The sequence below is a fragment of the Microcaecilia unicolor genome, chromosome 1 (genome assembly GCF_901765095.1).
Source record: "Microcaecilia unicolor chromosome 1, aMicUni1.1, whole genome shotgun sequence".
Classification (NCBI taxonomy): domain Eukaryota; kingdom Metazoa; phylum Chordata; class Amphibia; order Gymnophiona; family Siphonopidae; genus Microcaecilia; species Microcaecilia unicolor.
This window is the reverse complement of record NC_044031.1, coordinates 266287084-266306022: the sequence shown is the minus strand read 5'-3', so window position 1 is coordinate 266306022 and position 18939 is coordinate 266287084. Positions and strand designations below refer to the sequence as shown.

Here is an 18939-nt window from a genome sequence, read left to right as displayed (position 1 = left end):
GCTACCATAGCAATGAGTATAGAGAAAAAAAAAGAAGTAACGTATTTACTTACTTAACATATGTCAGGCTAGAGCATTCTTCAATGACACTTGCAACATATTTGGCTCCAACATCTGTAATTTGGTTTTGTACAAGCTAATGAGAAACCACCAACTTGTAAATGTCTTTATTCAACAAGTAAAACAAAGTCAGCAATGCAAAGTAACTCAGGGGAAGCCCTTGGAGAATGAGGAGGGATACAAGTAGGTGTTCTCTGTAGACAGCAGATCAATGAAGCACACAACTGGGTGTCAACATCACTCCCAGAGCACAGAACTAATGCAAAGTCCTGAGCACGTGTGGCCCTCATCTTCTTAGTTTTCTCAGTTAGTTCCATAACTCTAGGAGTAATACAGCTGTCAGACAAATCAGAAGAGATTGTGTGTAGAGCAGAGGCTGGGGGGGGGGGGGGGGGGGCTAGGAGTGGACTGGGGGTGCCCAAGCATTTCCTCTGTCCCCCCACCCCTATTGACACCCTCCCAATCATACCTTTTGCTGTGGGGGAGGGGAAAATTCTCAAGCCCCACCAGCCAAAGACATTCTCTGCTGGAGCCCAGGGCTGAGCTGCCTGAGGAACAATGAAGCCAACAGATTGCTCCAGCCTCCTATGCAAGCATTTCCGTGCATACGCAGTTCAACTGCATGAGCTAAGCATGTACAGAAGTGCCAGTATTGGCAGCTGGAGCACCCTGCCGACTCCCTGCTGCTCAGACAGCATGGCCCCGGGATCCGGCAGTGAATCTCATTGGCTGGCGGGACTTGAGCATCCCCACCAACCACACATTCAGTGCTACAATTTTGATGGGAGCCTCAGCTAACAGCAGGGGGGAGGGCTAGCACCTGAGGCTCCCACCCCAGGTATGCCACTGGTATAGAGGGTGACTGAAACCAAATCTGCGGATGAGATTTGCCAGTCGGATTCATTCAAAACCGAGACCACTGCCACCCCGCCACCCCAGCAGACAGTGGGTCCTCTTGGGCCACCATAAACTCTGCCCTCTGACTAACCAAAGGCCTACCCTGGGCCTATATTTAGAAGCCCTGGTGGTCTTGTGATCACTTCGGGGAAGGAGTGATCCCGTCACTCCTGCCCATGCCAGCTCTGCAGTCAAAATGGTTGCCACAACTTTTGAGATTGGAGCTGACATGGGCAGATCATCCTCTAATTGTTTGCCTGATTACATCCTGCTTGTGGGTAGAGAAAGCAAAGATGCTTACATGCAGGGCTTTTTTTAAGGGGGTACTTGGGGGTACTGAGTACCGGCACCTTTTCCATTGTCTGCTAATATTGACCCATGGACCCCATGTTTTAATGAAAGAGCTCAGGCTCTACACACCAATTCTGCCTTGTCATAAATTCTGTGACTGGTTGCAGGGGTCTGGCTATTGTGGGGTGGGTCCCTCAGTGATTATCCCACCCCTGAAGGGTGGCCTAGCTTTTGAGTACCGACACCTTTTTTTGCTAGAAAAATGCACTGCTTACATGTAACAAGTATTCTCTATAGACAGCAGGATTAATCATGCACCACAACTGGGTGACTCTCATGTTCAGAACTAGTCCATATTACTTGCATTTACACGCCCTTTGCATATATAGATGTATAGAATACTAGCAACCTATGCGTAGAAGTGTACACTTACCTGCAAAAATGCCAGAAGGGCACCTAAGCACTATTCTGTAACAGTACACAACTTAAATAGCGTGTAAAAGCAAGGGGGCATACATATTGAAAGGACATTGCTGGACTCCTAGTTACGCACACAATCTACAAAATAATTTAAGTTACACTCTACCACATTTAGGTGCTCACAGTTATGCCAGCTCTATGACTGATGCAATTGCAGGCACGTAAATGTTAGCTGGGCCAATACTGGATTATGCTAGTGTTCTGTAACAGAACCTGGGTGCTCAGGTGCCTTTATAGAATAGGTTCCTACCACACATTCTCAGGTTACCTTAATGAAAGGCACCTAGTTGTAGAATTGCCCCCAGTATGTCCAGTAACGAGGAGAGGACCCTTTAGTTGTCTAAATGAGAGTTGAACAGTTCACAAGGACAGGTTAATCAGTATACTCGACCAAATGCACTGTCTGATTGCAGACCGATGTAAACGGTATGGTGGTGAAGGTATGAAACAAAGACCAAGCAGGGCCGGCATTAGGGGTGGGCAAACAGGGCAATTGCCCTGGGATCCCATGTCACTGGGGGTCCCAAACCTGCCTGAAGTTGAAAGAGGGACAATCTGCAAGCAAGCTTTGGGGCCCCCTCCTTAGCATCTGCCCTGGGCCCCATCAAGTCTAGCACTGTCCCAGGGACCAAGTAGCTGCCTTGTATATTCTTTCTAGTGAAAGAGATTTCAAAAGAGCTATAGTAGGGGTGGGCAACCTTTATACAAAGAGGGTCGCATGAATGTCAATACTACCACTAGAGGGCCACATGAATCTCAGTACTACCCCTAGAGGGCCGCAATATTATATAATGTTGGACCAGAATTGCACAGATCTCTATAGACCTTCTGTGATAAATAAATAAAAATGTAATTAAAAATGATTAAAAACAAACTGCTAGAGTAGCTATTATAAAAATATTTGTAAACTACCTTATTTAAAATCACCAAAACTCTGGTTAATGACGTTTACTGTGTATACTTCCCATGGTCTCAGGGATCGCATGAAATTCAATGGCAGGCCGCAGGATGTCCCACTTTGAGCTATAGTAATGCCAGTGGTTTTGATTTAATGAGTCTTGAATTTACTGATTAGAGGGACACTAGTTTCTTCATTATAGAACTGGATAGAGGAATAGTGTCTGCTTTGCCACATGAATAAAAGTTGTGTGGTTGCTGTGTTATTAACTTTAAAGATTAATAGACAGAAATAAAAACACACACACACACACAAAAAAAAAGAAATTAGATGATACATTTTATATTGGACAGTCCTGACCTGAGGAAGAAGGTTCTGGCCTTTGAAAGCTAGTGAAAAAATATATCGTTATTTTTATTTATTTTTCTGCTTTGCCACAGGAATGCCAAGTCTGTCGGGGATGGAGATAAGCAGCTGGGTAGACTTTTATGGATTTTGTTTCCTTAAAATAAGTGAAAGTCCATTTGCAAATATAGTATGACTTTATTATGATGAAACTGAGCGAAAGGTTCATAGGTAACTCACTGATTCTTCCAGCTGATGGAGTGCTATGCAAATTAAATTCCTGACAGATGAGATTAAGGTCAGGTTTATTTTGATATACCACCAATAAGTGAGAGATAGGTTTCATGAGAGATGTAAGGATAACATTCAGGTCCTACTGCACAGTAGTCTTCTGTATTGGTGATTTCACATGAAGAAGTCTTTATGTAACTGGAGAAGCCAGAACTCTGGCTGCTATCCCATACTGTCCCTTATGGTCATTAAGATCTCAAAATCAAAACCACTTAGTTGTACCTTCATTATCTAGAGCAAGATTAGATTCTATATGTGAGGCTGCATTTTTTTATTTGGCCTATGGAACTCCCTCCCAGCTGATCTTCGGTTAGAGACTAATCTTCAAAAATTCAAGAAGAACTTAAAAACACATTATTTTACATTAGCTTTTTAGGTTCTCAGGTTAATGCACTTAAGTCTCCATACCTTCTATTGTTGAAAGGACAATTATTTTTCTTGTATTTATGTTATGGGTTTTTTTGTTAGGTTCCATTAAAAGTTTGGGGTAGACCTGCAATTGTAAACTGTTTTGATGACCATGTTCTGAGAGCTGGTATATCAAAAGTGGGAGTGGCTAGAGTGGTGACTTTGGTCCTGGGGAACTGGGTTCGATTCCCACTGCAGGCACAGGCAGCTCCTTGTGACTCTGGGCAAGTCACTTAACCCTCCATTGCCTCAGGTACAAATAAGTACCTGTATATAATATGTAAGCCGCATTGAACCTGCTATGAGTGGGAAAGCGCAGGGTACAAATGCAAGGAAAAAAAATAATAAATAAATAAATAAAACAAAACATGATAACCTGAGAGTGCATTGAGATGTTCTCTGATAGAGAACATCTGTAGCTGCAGAGGATAAAGACGATATAGGTATCTAAGCATGGTATTTGCTGGACTGAAATGAATTCTGACCATTAATGAAATACCAAATTGAAAACCTATTCCATTTAAACAGATTTGTATGACTGCTGGAAAGCTAGCCTGTTTCCAATGAGAAGTCAAATTTGAGGTTGTATGCCCAAGGCGACAAATAGGTACTGTTCAAAAATGCCTATACTCTTAGAGCTAGATTCTAATTGAATATGAAAATGCACCTGAAAATTTGGAGCAGCCCCCAGTCCCTCCCTGCCCCAGAAGGAGCCCCCCTTCCGGACCCACCCATAGGCTCTCTGCCTAAGCCTTCCATTCTTCTGGTGGTATAGTGGATAGTCTGGGAAGGAGTGATCCCCAGTCACTCTTGCTAATGCTGGCTCCAATCCCTAAATGGCTGATACAACCTCCAGGCTTCTAGAGCCTCCCTTGTTAGGCAAAATGGGTACACCACTGTGCATTATTACTGCTGGCAAGTAGGCCTACCGATTTTGAAAAATGTCCTGTATGGTTTGATGATCTGGAGAGTATTTCAGAACCCTGTTGAGTTTGCCTGTTAGATGATTCTGATTATCCAGCCTGTAAATGCCTTGAACTTGTATGGCAATGGAAATCACAAAACCCAAAATTTCTGCTACTTCTTGGTTTAGCTAAAGTGAACTCACTTGTTTCTGTAGATCAGTAGCGAGTGTCCTTGGGTAAGTTGGGCAAACACTTGAAGGTGCAGAATAATGATGCAAATATGGAGAGTTCACTTAGGTCATAACCTCAAATGTGTTTTTTGGGAATCTCTGCTTTAAGGGGTCACTGGCAGCAGCAGTGTTTCCCACACCAGTGCTGGCCTTCCGACAGCCACCCAACTTAAAACACAAGCTAATTAGAAGTAAGCTCCCAACACAGACTCAAAAAGAAGAGAATGGCACACATCCTTGCAATATATCCAGCTGCAAACTATGCCAAAGCATTTCACAGGACCCCACGGTCATTCACAAAGGAAAAATATTCAACATTAAGGAATCTTTCACATCTTCCAATGTGGTATATATCATTCAGTGTAAAAATGCAACGAAGGCTGCTACATTTGAGAAACAAGTCAGATGCTAAAGAAGAGATTTAATTTACATAGACACCATATGAAAAATGCTAGTACCAATAAGGATGTCACCTCTGTGGGACAGTACTTTACAAAACCAGAACACTATACCAGTGATTTCATGGTACGAATCCTGAAAGGGAACTTTAAAACAATACAGGAACATAAGACCTTTGAAGTCAGAATGATTAACTATTTTGACACCCACCAGACAGGACTTAACAAAGATCTGGGTTTTCTAGCCCATTATAAACCATAAAATTGTACTGCTTTGTCACCCTCCTATCTCCATGCATATCTCCCTGTCCCTCATCCACCTCACTCTTCCTGTCTCTCACCTATCCACCCCCATCCTGTTAGACTGTCACTGAAATGCTTTGATGTTTCACTTATATATACTGTCATCTACCAACATTTGCTTCAAAAGCTAATCAAGAAATGTATTAAGTTATGTCCAATAAAAAAGGTATCATCTTATTTTCTTTTCCATGTTTTATTTTGTTTATTTCTATTGATTATCTGTCAGATATAATCTTACTACTTGGAAACTGAATAAGGCTACAGGCTCATTGTTTATGCCCCTGATGCAGGCACAAGGCAAAACATAGCCATGTCGAGCTTATTTGAATAAGAGTGACTTTTACCACACTGTGCTGGACTGTGTTTTATCCAACTCTTTCGTACCTCTGGGATCTTGCCAGGTACCGTACTTGTGACCTGGATTGGCCACTTTGAAACAGGTTGCTGGGCTTAGACCTTCAGCCTGTCCCAATATGGTAACTCTTATGTTCTAGAGCACCCAATACCCTTGTACCTCTACCAAGGGCAGGACGGTGGGGGCGGTCTGCCTTGGGTGCAGGCAGCAAGGGGGTGAACACAGCAGTTGCGCAACTGTCAGTTCCACCGGTTCCCTGCCCCTCTGATGCTACTTTTTGTTCTGATTTTTGCATTCATGAGTGAATCAGCTAATCCCTGGACAAAGCTCTCAGTAGTCAGTGATTGTTTGGCACTTAAACCCTTAACATCTTGCTAGGCAGACTGGATAGTCCTTTTCAGTCCTTGCCGGATATCATTTACTATGTTTCAGCAGACTGAAGGCATTTAAAAATAATACTTTCACACTTTCTAAACCTGTTGCTGAATAGACCCACTGCAAATCTTGGCTTCTAAAATGAGAATAAGAATAAAGGCAAAATGGAAAGGCACAAAATTTGCATTAGCGAATATGCTATAAAAAATTGTATGCTAGAAAAACCAGCAACAGGACTGAACTGAGTAAAGTATTTGTAACATGCTAGAGAATGTGAAAAAAGATGCATGTGGAATAAAATATATCATATCACCGAAAGAAGAAACTAAAACTTTCTGGTGAAATGCAAAAGGTTGCCTTGAGTCTCAAATTTCATTACTGTGTCTGCTTTATGATATATCTGGTTTTTATTAAAATAGACAAACAATATGTTTATTACTATGCATAATGAAAGTTTCTACGTACCCCAGAAAGGGTTATAATTTTATATTTTTTTAGTTCCTCAGACAGTACTTTTACTCCATTGTCTGTGATCTGATTAACACTAAGCCTAGAATAAAAGAACAAAACACAGATTACTCAGTGTATACAATATTCTTAACTTGACTTGCTAATTTTTATTTTCTATCTCCTGATCTTTCAATACTTTACCATAGACCCTTAAACCCTAACTTTCAACACTAGAGCAAGAAACTTAACCATGACACAGACAGACAACTGAGTACACAATATCAATACTAGTGGTGAGGGAAAGATAAAACTGAATTAGTGGGCTTAATGCATATTGGCGCATGTCTACTTCAGTGAGAACTGGAAAGCTGCAAACAGGATGGAAATTGCAGACTGGCTCAATGGCAATATTCTGCTGTATGGCAGTGGCGTTCCGAGGGGCGCTGACACCCGGGGCGGAAGGCCGATGCGTCCCACCCCCCCCGGGTGCAGCGCCCCCCCCCCCCCCCGGTGAAGGGACACCCCTCCCCACCCCGGTGAAAGAACCCCCCCCCCCAGGTGCACGCCGCAGGGGGGGGGGGTTGCCGCACGCCGGTCGGCGTCGTTCGTTTCCATGCTCCCTCTGCCCCGGAACAGGTTATTTCCTGTTCCGGGGCAAAGGGAGCATGGAAACGAATGACGCTGAACCGGCGAACGGCACCCCCCCCAGCGGCGTGCACCACGGGGCGGACCGCCCCCACCCCTTGGTATGCTACTTCTGTATGGGGAAACAAGGATTTCATTCCTGGTCTTCACCTCAGTAGCAAAGCACGCTTTGTAAGGGCCTCCAGTGCTATAGATTATTTTACTGTCACATGCTGCAAGTGAGGTGTGACACCCCAAGCCAGGGTTGAGGGATGGCCTGTGAAATAACACAGCTGCACAAAGGGATATAATTGAATCCTGAGACCTGTTGAGTCACAGGGCCAGGAATACAAGGAAAAATGTCTCTGTAGTTCAAGCATAGTCTTAAGCAGGCCTCTGGCTGGCAGGCCCAAAATACAGCCTGTAAATCCTTCTCGGTTCTTCTCAGAGTTCTAGGGTCTGGCTCCATCTACTACATCCTGGCATTTTCCTTCCATTATCTCGACTGCCATTTACCCAGTCCCTGCTGCCCTTCTGTGACCAAATCTAGGCCCATACTTGTGTACTCCTGAATGCCTGGTGTGGTCCACAGTGTCAAGTATCTTGAAGCCCAAGGAATCCTGAAAATGCAGTGACTACAAAGATCCCATTATGGCACTGTCTAACATCTACTCTTCGGGCCACCATGGAAGGAAATGTTGTAGATGCATTTACAAAACTTTGTAGCAGGAGAGGGGAGAATTTTCCATCAATGCACAATGGTGAGACCTATAGGTGTGATTCAGGATGCACATAGATTTCAAAGGGAACTTTGATCTGTGGCCATACCAGCAAGGACAGTGTCAATATGGTTACAGATTGAAGAAAGGTATGACTAAATAGAGAAAAACCTCTGATGCCTGTGATTGGAGGCAGATGGTGCCTACGTTTTGGGCTCTCATCCCTTGTCCTAAATGGCAATGAGCAGGGGTGGGACAGGTTTTACATGGCTACAAACTCAAATGTGGAGAAGTATCCTAGAAGTATCCATAAGGCTCAGTGGCAGTACTGCCTTGTTCAAATAACAAATTCAATGATAGCTTCTCAGGATAGCAGAAGCTGCTGTGGATGAGTCTTAGCTACTGAACAAAGGTAAAACCTAGTGGCTTGAGTCAGGGTGCATGCACACCAGGGCCTACAGAGAGTTGCAATTTGTGAGCTATAGCTGATGCAAAATTAGAATGGAGAAAAATAAATGGGAATACCACTCTCCACATGGCTGCAAATAAAAGTTCATGGTGCTACAGTACCAGTAGAGGTTAAGTCCAACTGAGCTGGGAATCCAAAGATCAGGAAAAAACTGTTGCCCTCAACCCTCTCCCTCCACAAAAAATGCATTAAATGTCTATACTCTTTAGTCTTTACTAAAATAATTAGGTGGGTAACTCTGAGAAACAGATCATAGGTTAGTCTACAGAAGGCTTCCTTGCTATTGGAATATCACCATCACGAACTGTACTTCCTGTTAACATGCCCAGCATTAACTGTAGAGTTTGTACATAAATAAGTGAACAGAATTACTCACCTGACCACTATGAGCTTGCTAAAACACGGCACAAGTTCCTTCACCGCCTAATTCATTGATATTATTGTTGTCCAGATCTAGTGCAAGCTGTTTCTGGAAATGATACACCACAAAAGACATGGCACTGCAGTCAGCAGAACAGGCATTGCAAAGGTTAGCTTGATGTAGTTAGCACAAAGGCTTTTAGCAGCAAGCCTCCCCATCTTCTCACTCTGAGTTTCATATATGCACCTCAGCATCCAAACAAACTGAGGCTTGGCTTGAATCCATTTATAAAGCCCAAACTTGGCACGTGGGAGACTTCTGAGGTGAGATTTCACACTGTTAGTAAGATACTCTCTAAGCGCCCTCCTTTTTTTCTTGATAACAAGTGGTAAAACCAAATGCTGTAAGAGTCTCTGCTTTGTTTTTGACAGCAGGCCACAGAGGAAGAGGTTAGTAAACTGCAATGTTCATTGTTTTGGAAAGGGCTTCTATCCCTTACCCGATTCTGTCTGAAGCATGGGAAAGAGAAGATGTTGAGGTGGCTTATCTCACCATCAGTGCACATGCTGAAAAATTTAAGCAGTTCTTCTGTGGAGATGCAATCACTGATGATGAGAAAAAGGGCTGCAAAGAAAGACTGCAGTGTCACATGGAAAAACTCATAAGTGGAGTCCAGGTCTGCTCTAGTTCTGTACCCCTGACTAGTCCTCAGGAACCCCAACTGCAGATCCTTCTCAGTCACACCCAGGGAGCTAATCTCATCCTGCACGAACACATACAGGGACTTTTCTATACCATGATGTGCAACTCTCCCTAAAGATAGCAAGGTCTCTTTCCTGGACTTAAATGTCTCTGTTTGGCTCCTAGTGCCCTTTTTTATCAAGTTTGTTTTCACAGATCGGTTCAAGAAGACTTCAGTGATGAGTAAAAAGATGTCAGTTAATGTAACAGAACAATTTGGAAGCTGCTCGCTGTCATATGTGAAGTGGAAATGTTCAAAGGATTTAAATATGATCCAGCAAAACAACGGGACAGAGCATAAACTGCAGAGACTGGGGTTGGCATTCAAGTGGTTAAACATAAATTTCTGAGAAGTTTGGTCCTTGAAAAACATCCTAGTGTATTTCTGCAAGTTTCCAGGGGAGAATCCCTTAAGCTGCACTTTCTTCCTGATGACCTTTCGTGAGACTTCAGTCCCTGTCCTTGCCGTCAAGACCTTTCTTGACCCCTGAAGTAGCTTCCCACTGAGAAGGTGAACAAGCAGCCCAAGGGGTGAGTAAAGCCAAATGGCGAGGAGACTTCTGGAATGCTGTTCTGATCAAAGTCAGACTGGATCTCATCAAAACCATCGAATGTGAAGAGGACTGTGTGAGGAAACTGGAGAATGAACCGAAATACCTCCTCTGGGTCCTGGTCTGGGTAACAATTGAATGTGAATAGGAGATCTTTCAAACAAATACTTTCATGCTTTTTAAAACAGCTGAATGTCCTACACCTGAACGGAAACAAAAATTTCACATCTTGAAAGAATTCTTCCGTGGCCCATAGGTTTTGCATCTTTTGTATTAACATAGATTTTCCAACTCCTGCATCACCACAGACAAACACTTTGTTTCTCGTCATCATTGATGACTCCAGTCTCATCAAACAAAGCTGTTAGAGAGTTCACAGTACCTAGACTTTCATTGGCTTCATTGACAAGTTCCATAACAGTGTTAGTGTAAGTGTCCTGAAGTAACATCTCCTCCTTTTGGACATAAGAAATAATGAACTTTGAGTCTCTTCCCACCTCATGTCTGAGCTTCTGGATGTACTGGCTGACTAATGGCAGAAATCAAGACACAATTAAATATGCCAAACTGCTCCACATTACCACATTTAAAGAGGTAACTACTTTAGTCTGTGACAGAGGTAGTTGGCTCCTTATAGATTAATCAATTTAGTGATTTGTATCCATTTATTCTTTTTCTTAGGGATTGACCTGTTTGTCTTATATAGACAACAGAGGGCACAGCTGGCAAAAGATGGCATATATTACACTGGTGTACCGACACCCCCTAACCTCACTCACCAGCAACCACAAACTGTTCAATGATGACACCTGTCAGAAATCCAGATGTCAACGTAGTTCCCATATTTATCCAGGCAAAACTGTCAGAGGAGCCAACATCAACTACAATTTCTAGGGCTCATTCACTTACTCCTCCTCCAATATATGCCATCATCTCCCAGCTATCTATATAGGACATACAGGTCAAACTTTAAGACATTGATTTCCAAACCTATCTGGGGGGAACGTCAACCAGTCAGGTTTTCAGGATATCTGCAATGAATATTCATGAGTTAGATTTGCATGCAATGGAGGCAGTGCATGCAAATCTAACTAATGATTATTCATTGTTTATGTTTATTCATTTTGACATACTGCTTAATTTGATAACAGACCAAAGCGGTGTACAATTCCAAAATTAGGTATTAAAGTAAGAAAGTCAATTGTTGACAGGACAAATTTCCACACTCATCACAACAATATCACAATGCATCTGCACATGACAAAAGACTGGTGAAGATTCAGCAACTCCAGCATTGCGGGAACCAAGGCCAATGCTGAACAAATTTCTACAGTCTGTGTCCTGCAAATGGCAAAATACTGTTGAAAATTCAGCAACTCCAATGTTATAGATTATTTTACGGTCACATGCTGCAAGTGAGGTGTGACACCCCAAGCGAGGGTTGAGGGTGGGCCTCTGAAATAACATAGTTGCACAAATGGATATAAATGAAAACAATTGTTTATTTAATTGACTCCTGAGGCCTGTTGAGCCACAGGGCCAGGAACACAAGGAAAAATGCATCTGTAGTTCAAGCAAAGTCTTAAGCAGGCCTCTGGCTAGCAGGCCCAAAACACAGTCTATGGCTGGTGGGGATGCCATGCCCCAAACACAGCTTGTAAATCCTTCTCGTTTCTTCTCAGAGTTCTAGGGTCTGGCTACAGCCACATCTCAGGGCAAGGCTCCCAAGTCTCAAACAGGAAACAAAAGTGGCTTACTTCAGCCAGGTCACAATCATTAAATGTCTTTTATAGTGGCGTATGCTGGGGCTTCGATTCTTCCTTCCCTGGGCCTCCTTAACCTCAGTCTGGCCCTGTCTTTTATACGTCCTGGTTCCAACCACCCTTCCTTGCTCACTTCCTCCCAGGGCGGGACTAGTGTTCTTAAGGTGGCTCAGGCTGTCTGAGGGACTATTCTTAAGAGTGAGGGCAGTGTTCTATAAGCCCCCTCACAAGAGGGTACTGAGCAGCTGAAGGAGGAGGGGAAGACATCTTGACCAGTAAGTTGAATACTGTCAGCAATATTTGGAGTTGATATATGGTTATAACCAAGACTCCATCATGTTTGGCTGCCTATATGTGGTTAGCATCAGTGCTGCGTCAGAGCTTCCCTCTGCGAGTCCTGCCTACGTTGTTTCAACTTCCTGTTTCCGCATAGGCGGGACTTGCAGAGGGAAGCTGCTGAGTCCGACGCTGGCAGCCTTTTAATCGTTTCGCTGGCAGGCAGTGGAGGAGGATGGGCTGGGGGAAGAATCGCTGGACATGGGAGAGGGGAGGGCAGGGGAGAGAGGAGAATTGCTGGACATCATGGGAGGGGAGAGGGAAGAGAGAATTGCTGGACATCGATGGGATGAGATGGGAGGGGGGTAGGTAAGAGAGAATTGCTGGACATCGATGGAATGGGAGGGGAGGGCAGGGAAGAGAGAATTGCTGGACATCGATGGAATGGGAGGGGAGGGCAGGGAAGAGAGAATTGCTGGACATCGATGGGAGGGGAGGGCAGGGATGAGAGAATTGCTGGACATGGAGGGGAAAGAGGAGAATCGCTGGACATGGATAGGAGGGGAGGGCAGGGAAGAGAGAATTGCTGGACATCGATGGGAGGGCAGGGCAGGGGAGAGAGAAGAACCACTGGACATGGATGGGAGGGCAGGGAAGAGAGAATTGCTGGACATAGATGGGAGGGGAGAGGAGGGCAGGGAAGAGAAAATTGCAGGACATGGATGGGAGGGGAGAGCAGGGCAGGGGAGAGAGGAGAATCACTGGACATAGATAGCAGGGGAGGACAGAGGGCAGAGAAGAATCACTGGACATGGATGGCAGGAGAGGACAGGGGGCAGAGAAGAATCACTGGACATGGATGGGAGGTGAGGGCAGGGAAAGGAGGAGACATACTGGACATGGATGGGAGGGGAGGTCAGGGAAGAGAGATTCGCTGGACATGGATGGAAGGGGAGGGCAGGGAGAGAGGAGAATCGTTGGATATGGATGGGAGGGGAGGGCAGGGGAGAGGAGACATGCTGGACATGGATGGAGGAAAGGGAAGAGAGGAAGGAGATGCACATGGATGGGAGGGCAGGAAAGAAAGGAGAAATGGATGGAGAGGAAGCAGGAGATAGAGGAGAATTGCTGGACATGGATGGATGGAGGGGTTGGCGGGGAGAGAGGAGAAATGCTGGACTTGGATGGAGGAGAGGGATTATTGCTTTATATGGATACAGGGGAAGGAAGAGAGGCGAAATGCTGGACATGGATGGAGGGGAGAAAAAAAAGAAGAAGATGCACATGGATGGAGATGAGCGAAAGGGAAGAGAGGAGAAAAACTGCACATGGATGGAGAAAATAGGCAAAAGCTGGATCCACGTTATACCTCCTCCAGTCAATTCCACGGAGGACCCAGCTTTTACTTGGATGTATGGCAAGAAATGAAGAAAAAAGGAGGAAAGTAAAGAAATAAATGGAAAGGAAGCTCTGGAAACGAAGTTAAGGGAACAGATAGAGAGCAGCAGATCAGAGACTGGGACCAATATGGATAGAAAAACAAGTCACCAGACAACAAAGGTAGAAAAAATCATTTTATTTCATTTTAGTGTTTAAAATATGTCTAATTTGAGAATTTACATCTGCTGTCGTATTTTGCACTGGGTATACTGGAGCCGTGGAACAGCTTACGAAATTAGTTATATTGAAAAAATCACGTTATTTTTTTCTCCCTATATTAGTATAATATTTTCAATGATGTCTGTTTATATGCACCATAGCTGGTATAAGGGGTGGGCTATCATAGGGGTTGAGCCATATGTGGTGACCCCACCCATAATGAGTACTGGCACCTTTTTTTTCTACAAAAAAAGGACTAGTTTTTTTTTTTTTTTATTTGTACCCTGCACTTTTTCCCACTCATGGCAGGCTCATTGCGGCAGGCAATGGAGGGTTAAGTGACTTGCCCAAGTCACAAGGAGCTGCCTGGGCTGGGGAATCGAACTCATGGTGGAGTCTTGCCAAGCCAGTGTTTAAGCTGTGGCCCACACAGAACTGCGTGTGGGCTCTGGCCACCTTGATGGGCAGATTGGATGGACGTGTGGGTCTTTTTCTACCGTCATTTATTGTGATACTGTGCATATAAAAGGGTTGTGAGAGGAAAAAAATATACTGAAAACTTGACTGGCTGGGGTTCCCTGAGGGACAGGTTTGTGAAACCTGTCTCAGAGGGCAAGATGCACTAAACTAACGAGCCTTTAACGAGCATTTAACAAGCCTTTAAACGAACAAGTAGGTCACCCTGGCATGCACTGAAGCCCAATTTCCGACGACGGTAGCAGCAAACGAAAACGGAATGCAGGAGCAAATGGTGTAGAAACCCTATTGAAATGAGATGCACTAAGGTTTTCCGCTTGCCCTAACGCTGGAAACTACGGAACGCTAACGAGAGGTCTGTACCTCTCATTGGGGCCTGCCCGGCTTAAAAAACTTAAATGTAAAAAAAAAAAATTTGCGGGGACCAAAAACGCTCATCAGGAGCATCCTTTATTGACGGTCTTGCCCCCCCCCCCCCCCGTCCGAGGTCACCAGCTGCTCCCGTTCCGCCCTGCATGAAAATCATAACTTTAGGCAGCCCCGGCAAATGTAAAAAAAAGGATCAGGAGGGGCAAAAAAGCTCGTCAGAAGCATCCTTTATGACAGCCTTGCCCCCCCCCACCCGATGGTCGGCCGCTGCCTCCCCGCTCCCCCTGCACAAAAAAAAACATCCCTTTAGGCAGCCCCGGCCCCCCCCTCCCTCCTCAGCTCCGTCTCCCGCCATCTCCTCCCCCGTGCCCCCCTGAGGTCGACGCCGCTCCCCCCTCCCCCCTCCACTGGGCCCCCCTGTCTAATACCGGGCCTTCGCAGCGCCTCTCACCTCTGTGTGAAGGCGCTGCACGGGCAAGAACAGCTGATCGCCTCTTCGGACGTCCCTCCGTTCCTCTTGGGCCCACCCTCGTCTGAAGTAAGTAACCCCTCCTTTCCTCCTGGGCCCGCCCTCTTCGGACGTCCCTCCTTTCCTCTGGGCCTGCCCTCGTCTGACGTAAGTAACCCCCTCCTTTCCTCCTGGGCCCGCCCTCCTTCGGACGTCCCTCCTTTCCTCCTGGGCCCGCCCTCGTCTGATGTAAGTAACCTACATAGGTTACTTACATCAGACGAGGGCGGGCCCAGGTGAAACGGAGGGACGTTTGAAGAGGCGATCAGCTGTTCTTGTCCATGTAGCGCCTTCACACAGAGGTGAGAGGCGCTGCGAGGGCCGGTATTAGATGGAGGGGGGCTCGGTGGAGGGGGGGAGCGGCGGCGACGACCTCGGGGGGGGGCACGGGGGCGGGCACGGGGGGCAGAGGATGGCAGGAGGCGGAGCTGAGGAGAAAAAGGAAGGGAGAAAGGGAGGGGGGCCGGGGCTGCCTAAAGTTATGATTTTTTCATGCAGGGGGGAGCGGGGAGCAGTGGCGACCCCGGGGGGGGGGGGGGGGTGCAAGGCCGTCCATAAAGGACGTGTTTTTTTTTCTGGTGTTTTTGGCATGCGCAGAGCAGCCAGCATAACGCTTGGCTGCTCTGCGCATGCTTTACGGGCCGATTATTGACGGTTTTTAACAAAGGGTTAGAGAATGCAAGTGAGCTGCAACGAGCAGCTTCATTTGCATTCTCTTTCCTTCGTGCATAGCTGTTCTGTACCGATTCGTTATGGAATTCGGTACGGAACAGCTCTAACGAGGACTTTTGTGCATCTTGCCCTAAGAAACAGTAAATTTGACATTAGAAATTCCAACTTTCATAAAACCAGTAGGAGAACATTTCAACCCTTCAAGGACACATAAAGTGTCCTGAAGGTTGCCATACTCCTACAAAGGAACTTCAAAGGACATCCAGCAGGACACTGGTGAATTGGAACTCAAAAAGCTTAACACCATCTCCCTAGGCCTGAATAGAGACAATGGTTCATGGCTCACAACATTAATGGACTTAACTATTCTGAGGTCATCCTGTCTTTGTTCTCTCACTCATCATAACTGAACTGTGCTGCTATTACCACTCTCTCTCCACACTCTGCCCTGCACTTTTTCAATACTCTTGTATCCCACCCTCTTGCCCATGCAATCTTCCTGTATGTTGGGAAATCCAGAAAGAGGAAGCTATAATCTGTCAGAAAATAAGCAATCTACAGAAGCAGAAGACTCTGGTCCTCAAAGCTCATACATCATCAGCAATAATTTGGTTAGACTATAAGATGCCACCTGACTGACATCTTAATTCAAATTGCCATCATTTCTCTCATTGAAATAATTACTTTCATGAAACCTGTGAAAAATTCCAAGTCACTTAACCCTCAATTGCCCCATGTAAGCTGCATTGAGCCTGCCATGAGTGGGAAAGTGCGGGGTACAAATGTAACAAAAAAAACAACAACAAATCTTTGATAAATAGTTGCCTCAGTGCAGTGTTGATTAATCCATTCCTGGAATACCCCCTACCCAGTCTGGTTTTCAGGATATCAACAATGAATATGCATGAAAGCAATTTGCATGCACTGCCCTCTACAGCTTATAAATCTCTCTTATCATATTTACTATGGATATCCTGAGAACCAGACTGGGTAAGTGGTACTGCAGGAATGGCTTGAGAACACTGATTTGCCTAGGAAGGCTCTGTTCAAATCTAATTCCTGAGAAACAACAATTGCATTTTCTTGATGTGTTTAATCATTCACATCACTAGAAGATATAACATGTTTATTTTAAACAAGATTCAAATCCACTGGCTAGACAAAACATGCGCTTCTACAACATGACCAGATTTCTCAGAGATAACACAAGGTGTAATATGCAGTTCTCACCAATCCCAAAATAAGATGTACCACAGTCCACGTGTAGGGCATCTGGAATCTTACAGAATGGGTGCCTGCAGAGATTCCCAGAGCCTTCGCTATAACAATGTAAGATTTACTTTTTTCTAACATCAGTAGTTGCCAGGCAGAGTAGGCCAAAGCAGAAAACTACTACGAGCTCAGTCACACAGTCATCATGGGTATACATTCACATTACCAGCTAGATACACAAGGTATACACAGCCACGCATTGCATTCAAATGACGCATATGAGGCCATTAAGTATGCCACAGCAATGCAGAAAAGGAAACAGTGGCCTCTGATGTGCGGTTACCACCAGAATTTTTTTGCCAGGTTCAGTGCAGTGTAGCCCAACCTGCCCCCACTGCCCCATTAGATTTCTGCACCGGCAGACACCCTCCACCCCTATCAGGCCTGACCAAACCCAACTACCCTCTCTTCCCTCCCTCCCTCCCTCAACTTAAAAAAAATGTCCCTGTTTCTAAGGGTACCCTCCTGACCTGACCCTACCCCCTCCCCACTAGTTAAAAAAAACCAGGTGTCTAGTGCACCCCCTCATACAACATAGCATAGCATTTATTCTTATAATTGCATATAACAAAAACTAGTCAAAGCGGATCATGGTTACAACAGCCAGACACAGCCAGCAAAATTATAGTCTGTAACACAACATAATAATCGCCCCAATTGCAACAAACATCAACAAAAATCATATTGATGACATATTACACATTTCCGAAATAAAAGTCTTTAAAAGCTTTCTAAAATTTGTATAATCTGTAATAGACCCTAAGTCTTCTGGAACAGTTTTCTAGCAGTCTTCTAGCCAGAAATGAAAAAAGAGGACTCTAATAAACAAGAAGATTTTGTCCCTCTTGGACTGGGAAGACGAAAGGACTCGCTTCCTGCAATGCCCAGGATCTTCTCAACGAAGCAAAATCAAATAAAACATATATACAGTGGAGCACTACTTGCAGAATTTTAAATAAAAGCAGTAAAATTAATGCCTAAGCCTCCACTGGCACCAGAGACATTATAATAATCTGTTGCCACATGTTGCATTTGCTTTCTGTCTGCCTCTTCAATATTGTAGTGATGCAGGGCTGCTGAGAGGGGAGGGGCAGGGGGAGGCAAAATTCTCCATGCCCGGCCCTCCAAGGGGTGCCCAGGCCTGGCAAGCTTCTTCTTGCTGCCTGCTTCCAGGTCTGTCTCCCCTGCTCCTGAATGTCGCCCAGGACCCAGATGATTGCATTAGCTCAATATCACGTTAATGCAATCATCCGGGTCCTGACTCCCAGCACAGACAGGAGCAGGAGAGGACAGACGGTGGGAGCAGGCACACAGGAAGCGGCTTGCCAGCACTGGGTTCCCCCTTGGGGGCAAAGACAGAAGGGTAAGGGGGCAGGTGGGAGTGGTGGTGCGAGTGGGGGGGGGGGTGGCCCCTTGGGGGGGGGGGGTGACGCTGCAGTCCAGTTCTGCCCTGGGCCCGGCTATGGAGCCCTTTCACTAAACCACATAACAGTCTACGTGCACCCTATGCGCAATAAAATGGGAGTTACCACCCAGCTACCGCGTGGCTCTTGCGGTAATTCATTTTTGGCGTGCGTCCCAACACGCATGTCTGAAAAAATAATTTTTATTTTTGGACACGCGTATCGGACGCGTGCCAAGTGGCATTTGATGCGTGTAGGTCATTACTGCCTGATTACCGCCTGAGACTTTTCCACTAGGTCAATGACTGGCAGTAAGGCCTCAGACCCAAAATGGACACGCGCCAATTTTCATTTGCCACACGCCCATTTTCGGCAAAAATAAAAAAAGGAATTTTTTTACAGGTGCGCTGAAAAATGATTCTGCGCACGCCGAAAATACGAGTGTACAC

The 18939-nt window shown here is 45.3% G+C and overlaps 1 protein-coding gene across 1 annotated transcript in view; it reads right to left on the bottom strand.

Moving 5' to 3' along the window:
* NOD1 (nucleotide binding oligomerization domain containing 1) overlaps positions 1–18939 on the bottom strand; it is a 153925-nt gene that overhangs the window by 60243 nt on the left and 74743 nt on the right. The window contains 8 exon segments of the mRNA XM_030206217.1: positions 54–136; positions 6702–6786; positions 8875–8918; positions 8920–9026; positions 9029–9322; positions 9325–10125; positions 10128–10470; positions 10472–10680. Of these exon segments, the coding sequence (XP_030062077.1) occupies positions 54–136; positions 6702–6786; positions 8875–8918; positions 8920–9026; positions 9029–9322; positions 9325–10125; positions 10128–10470; positions 10472–10680 (1966 nt within the window).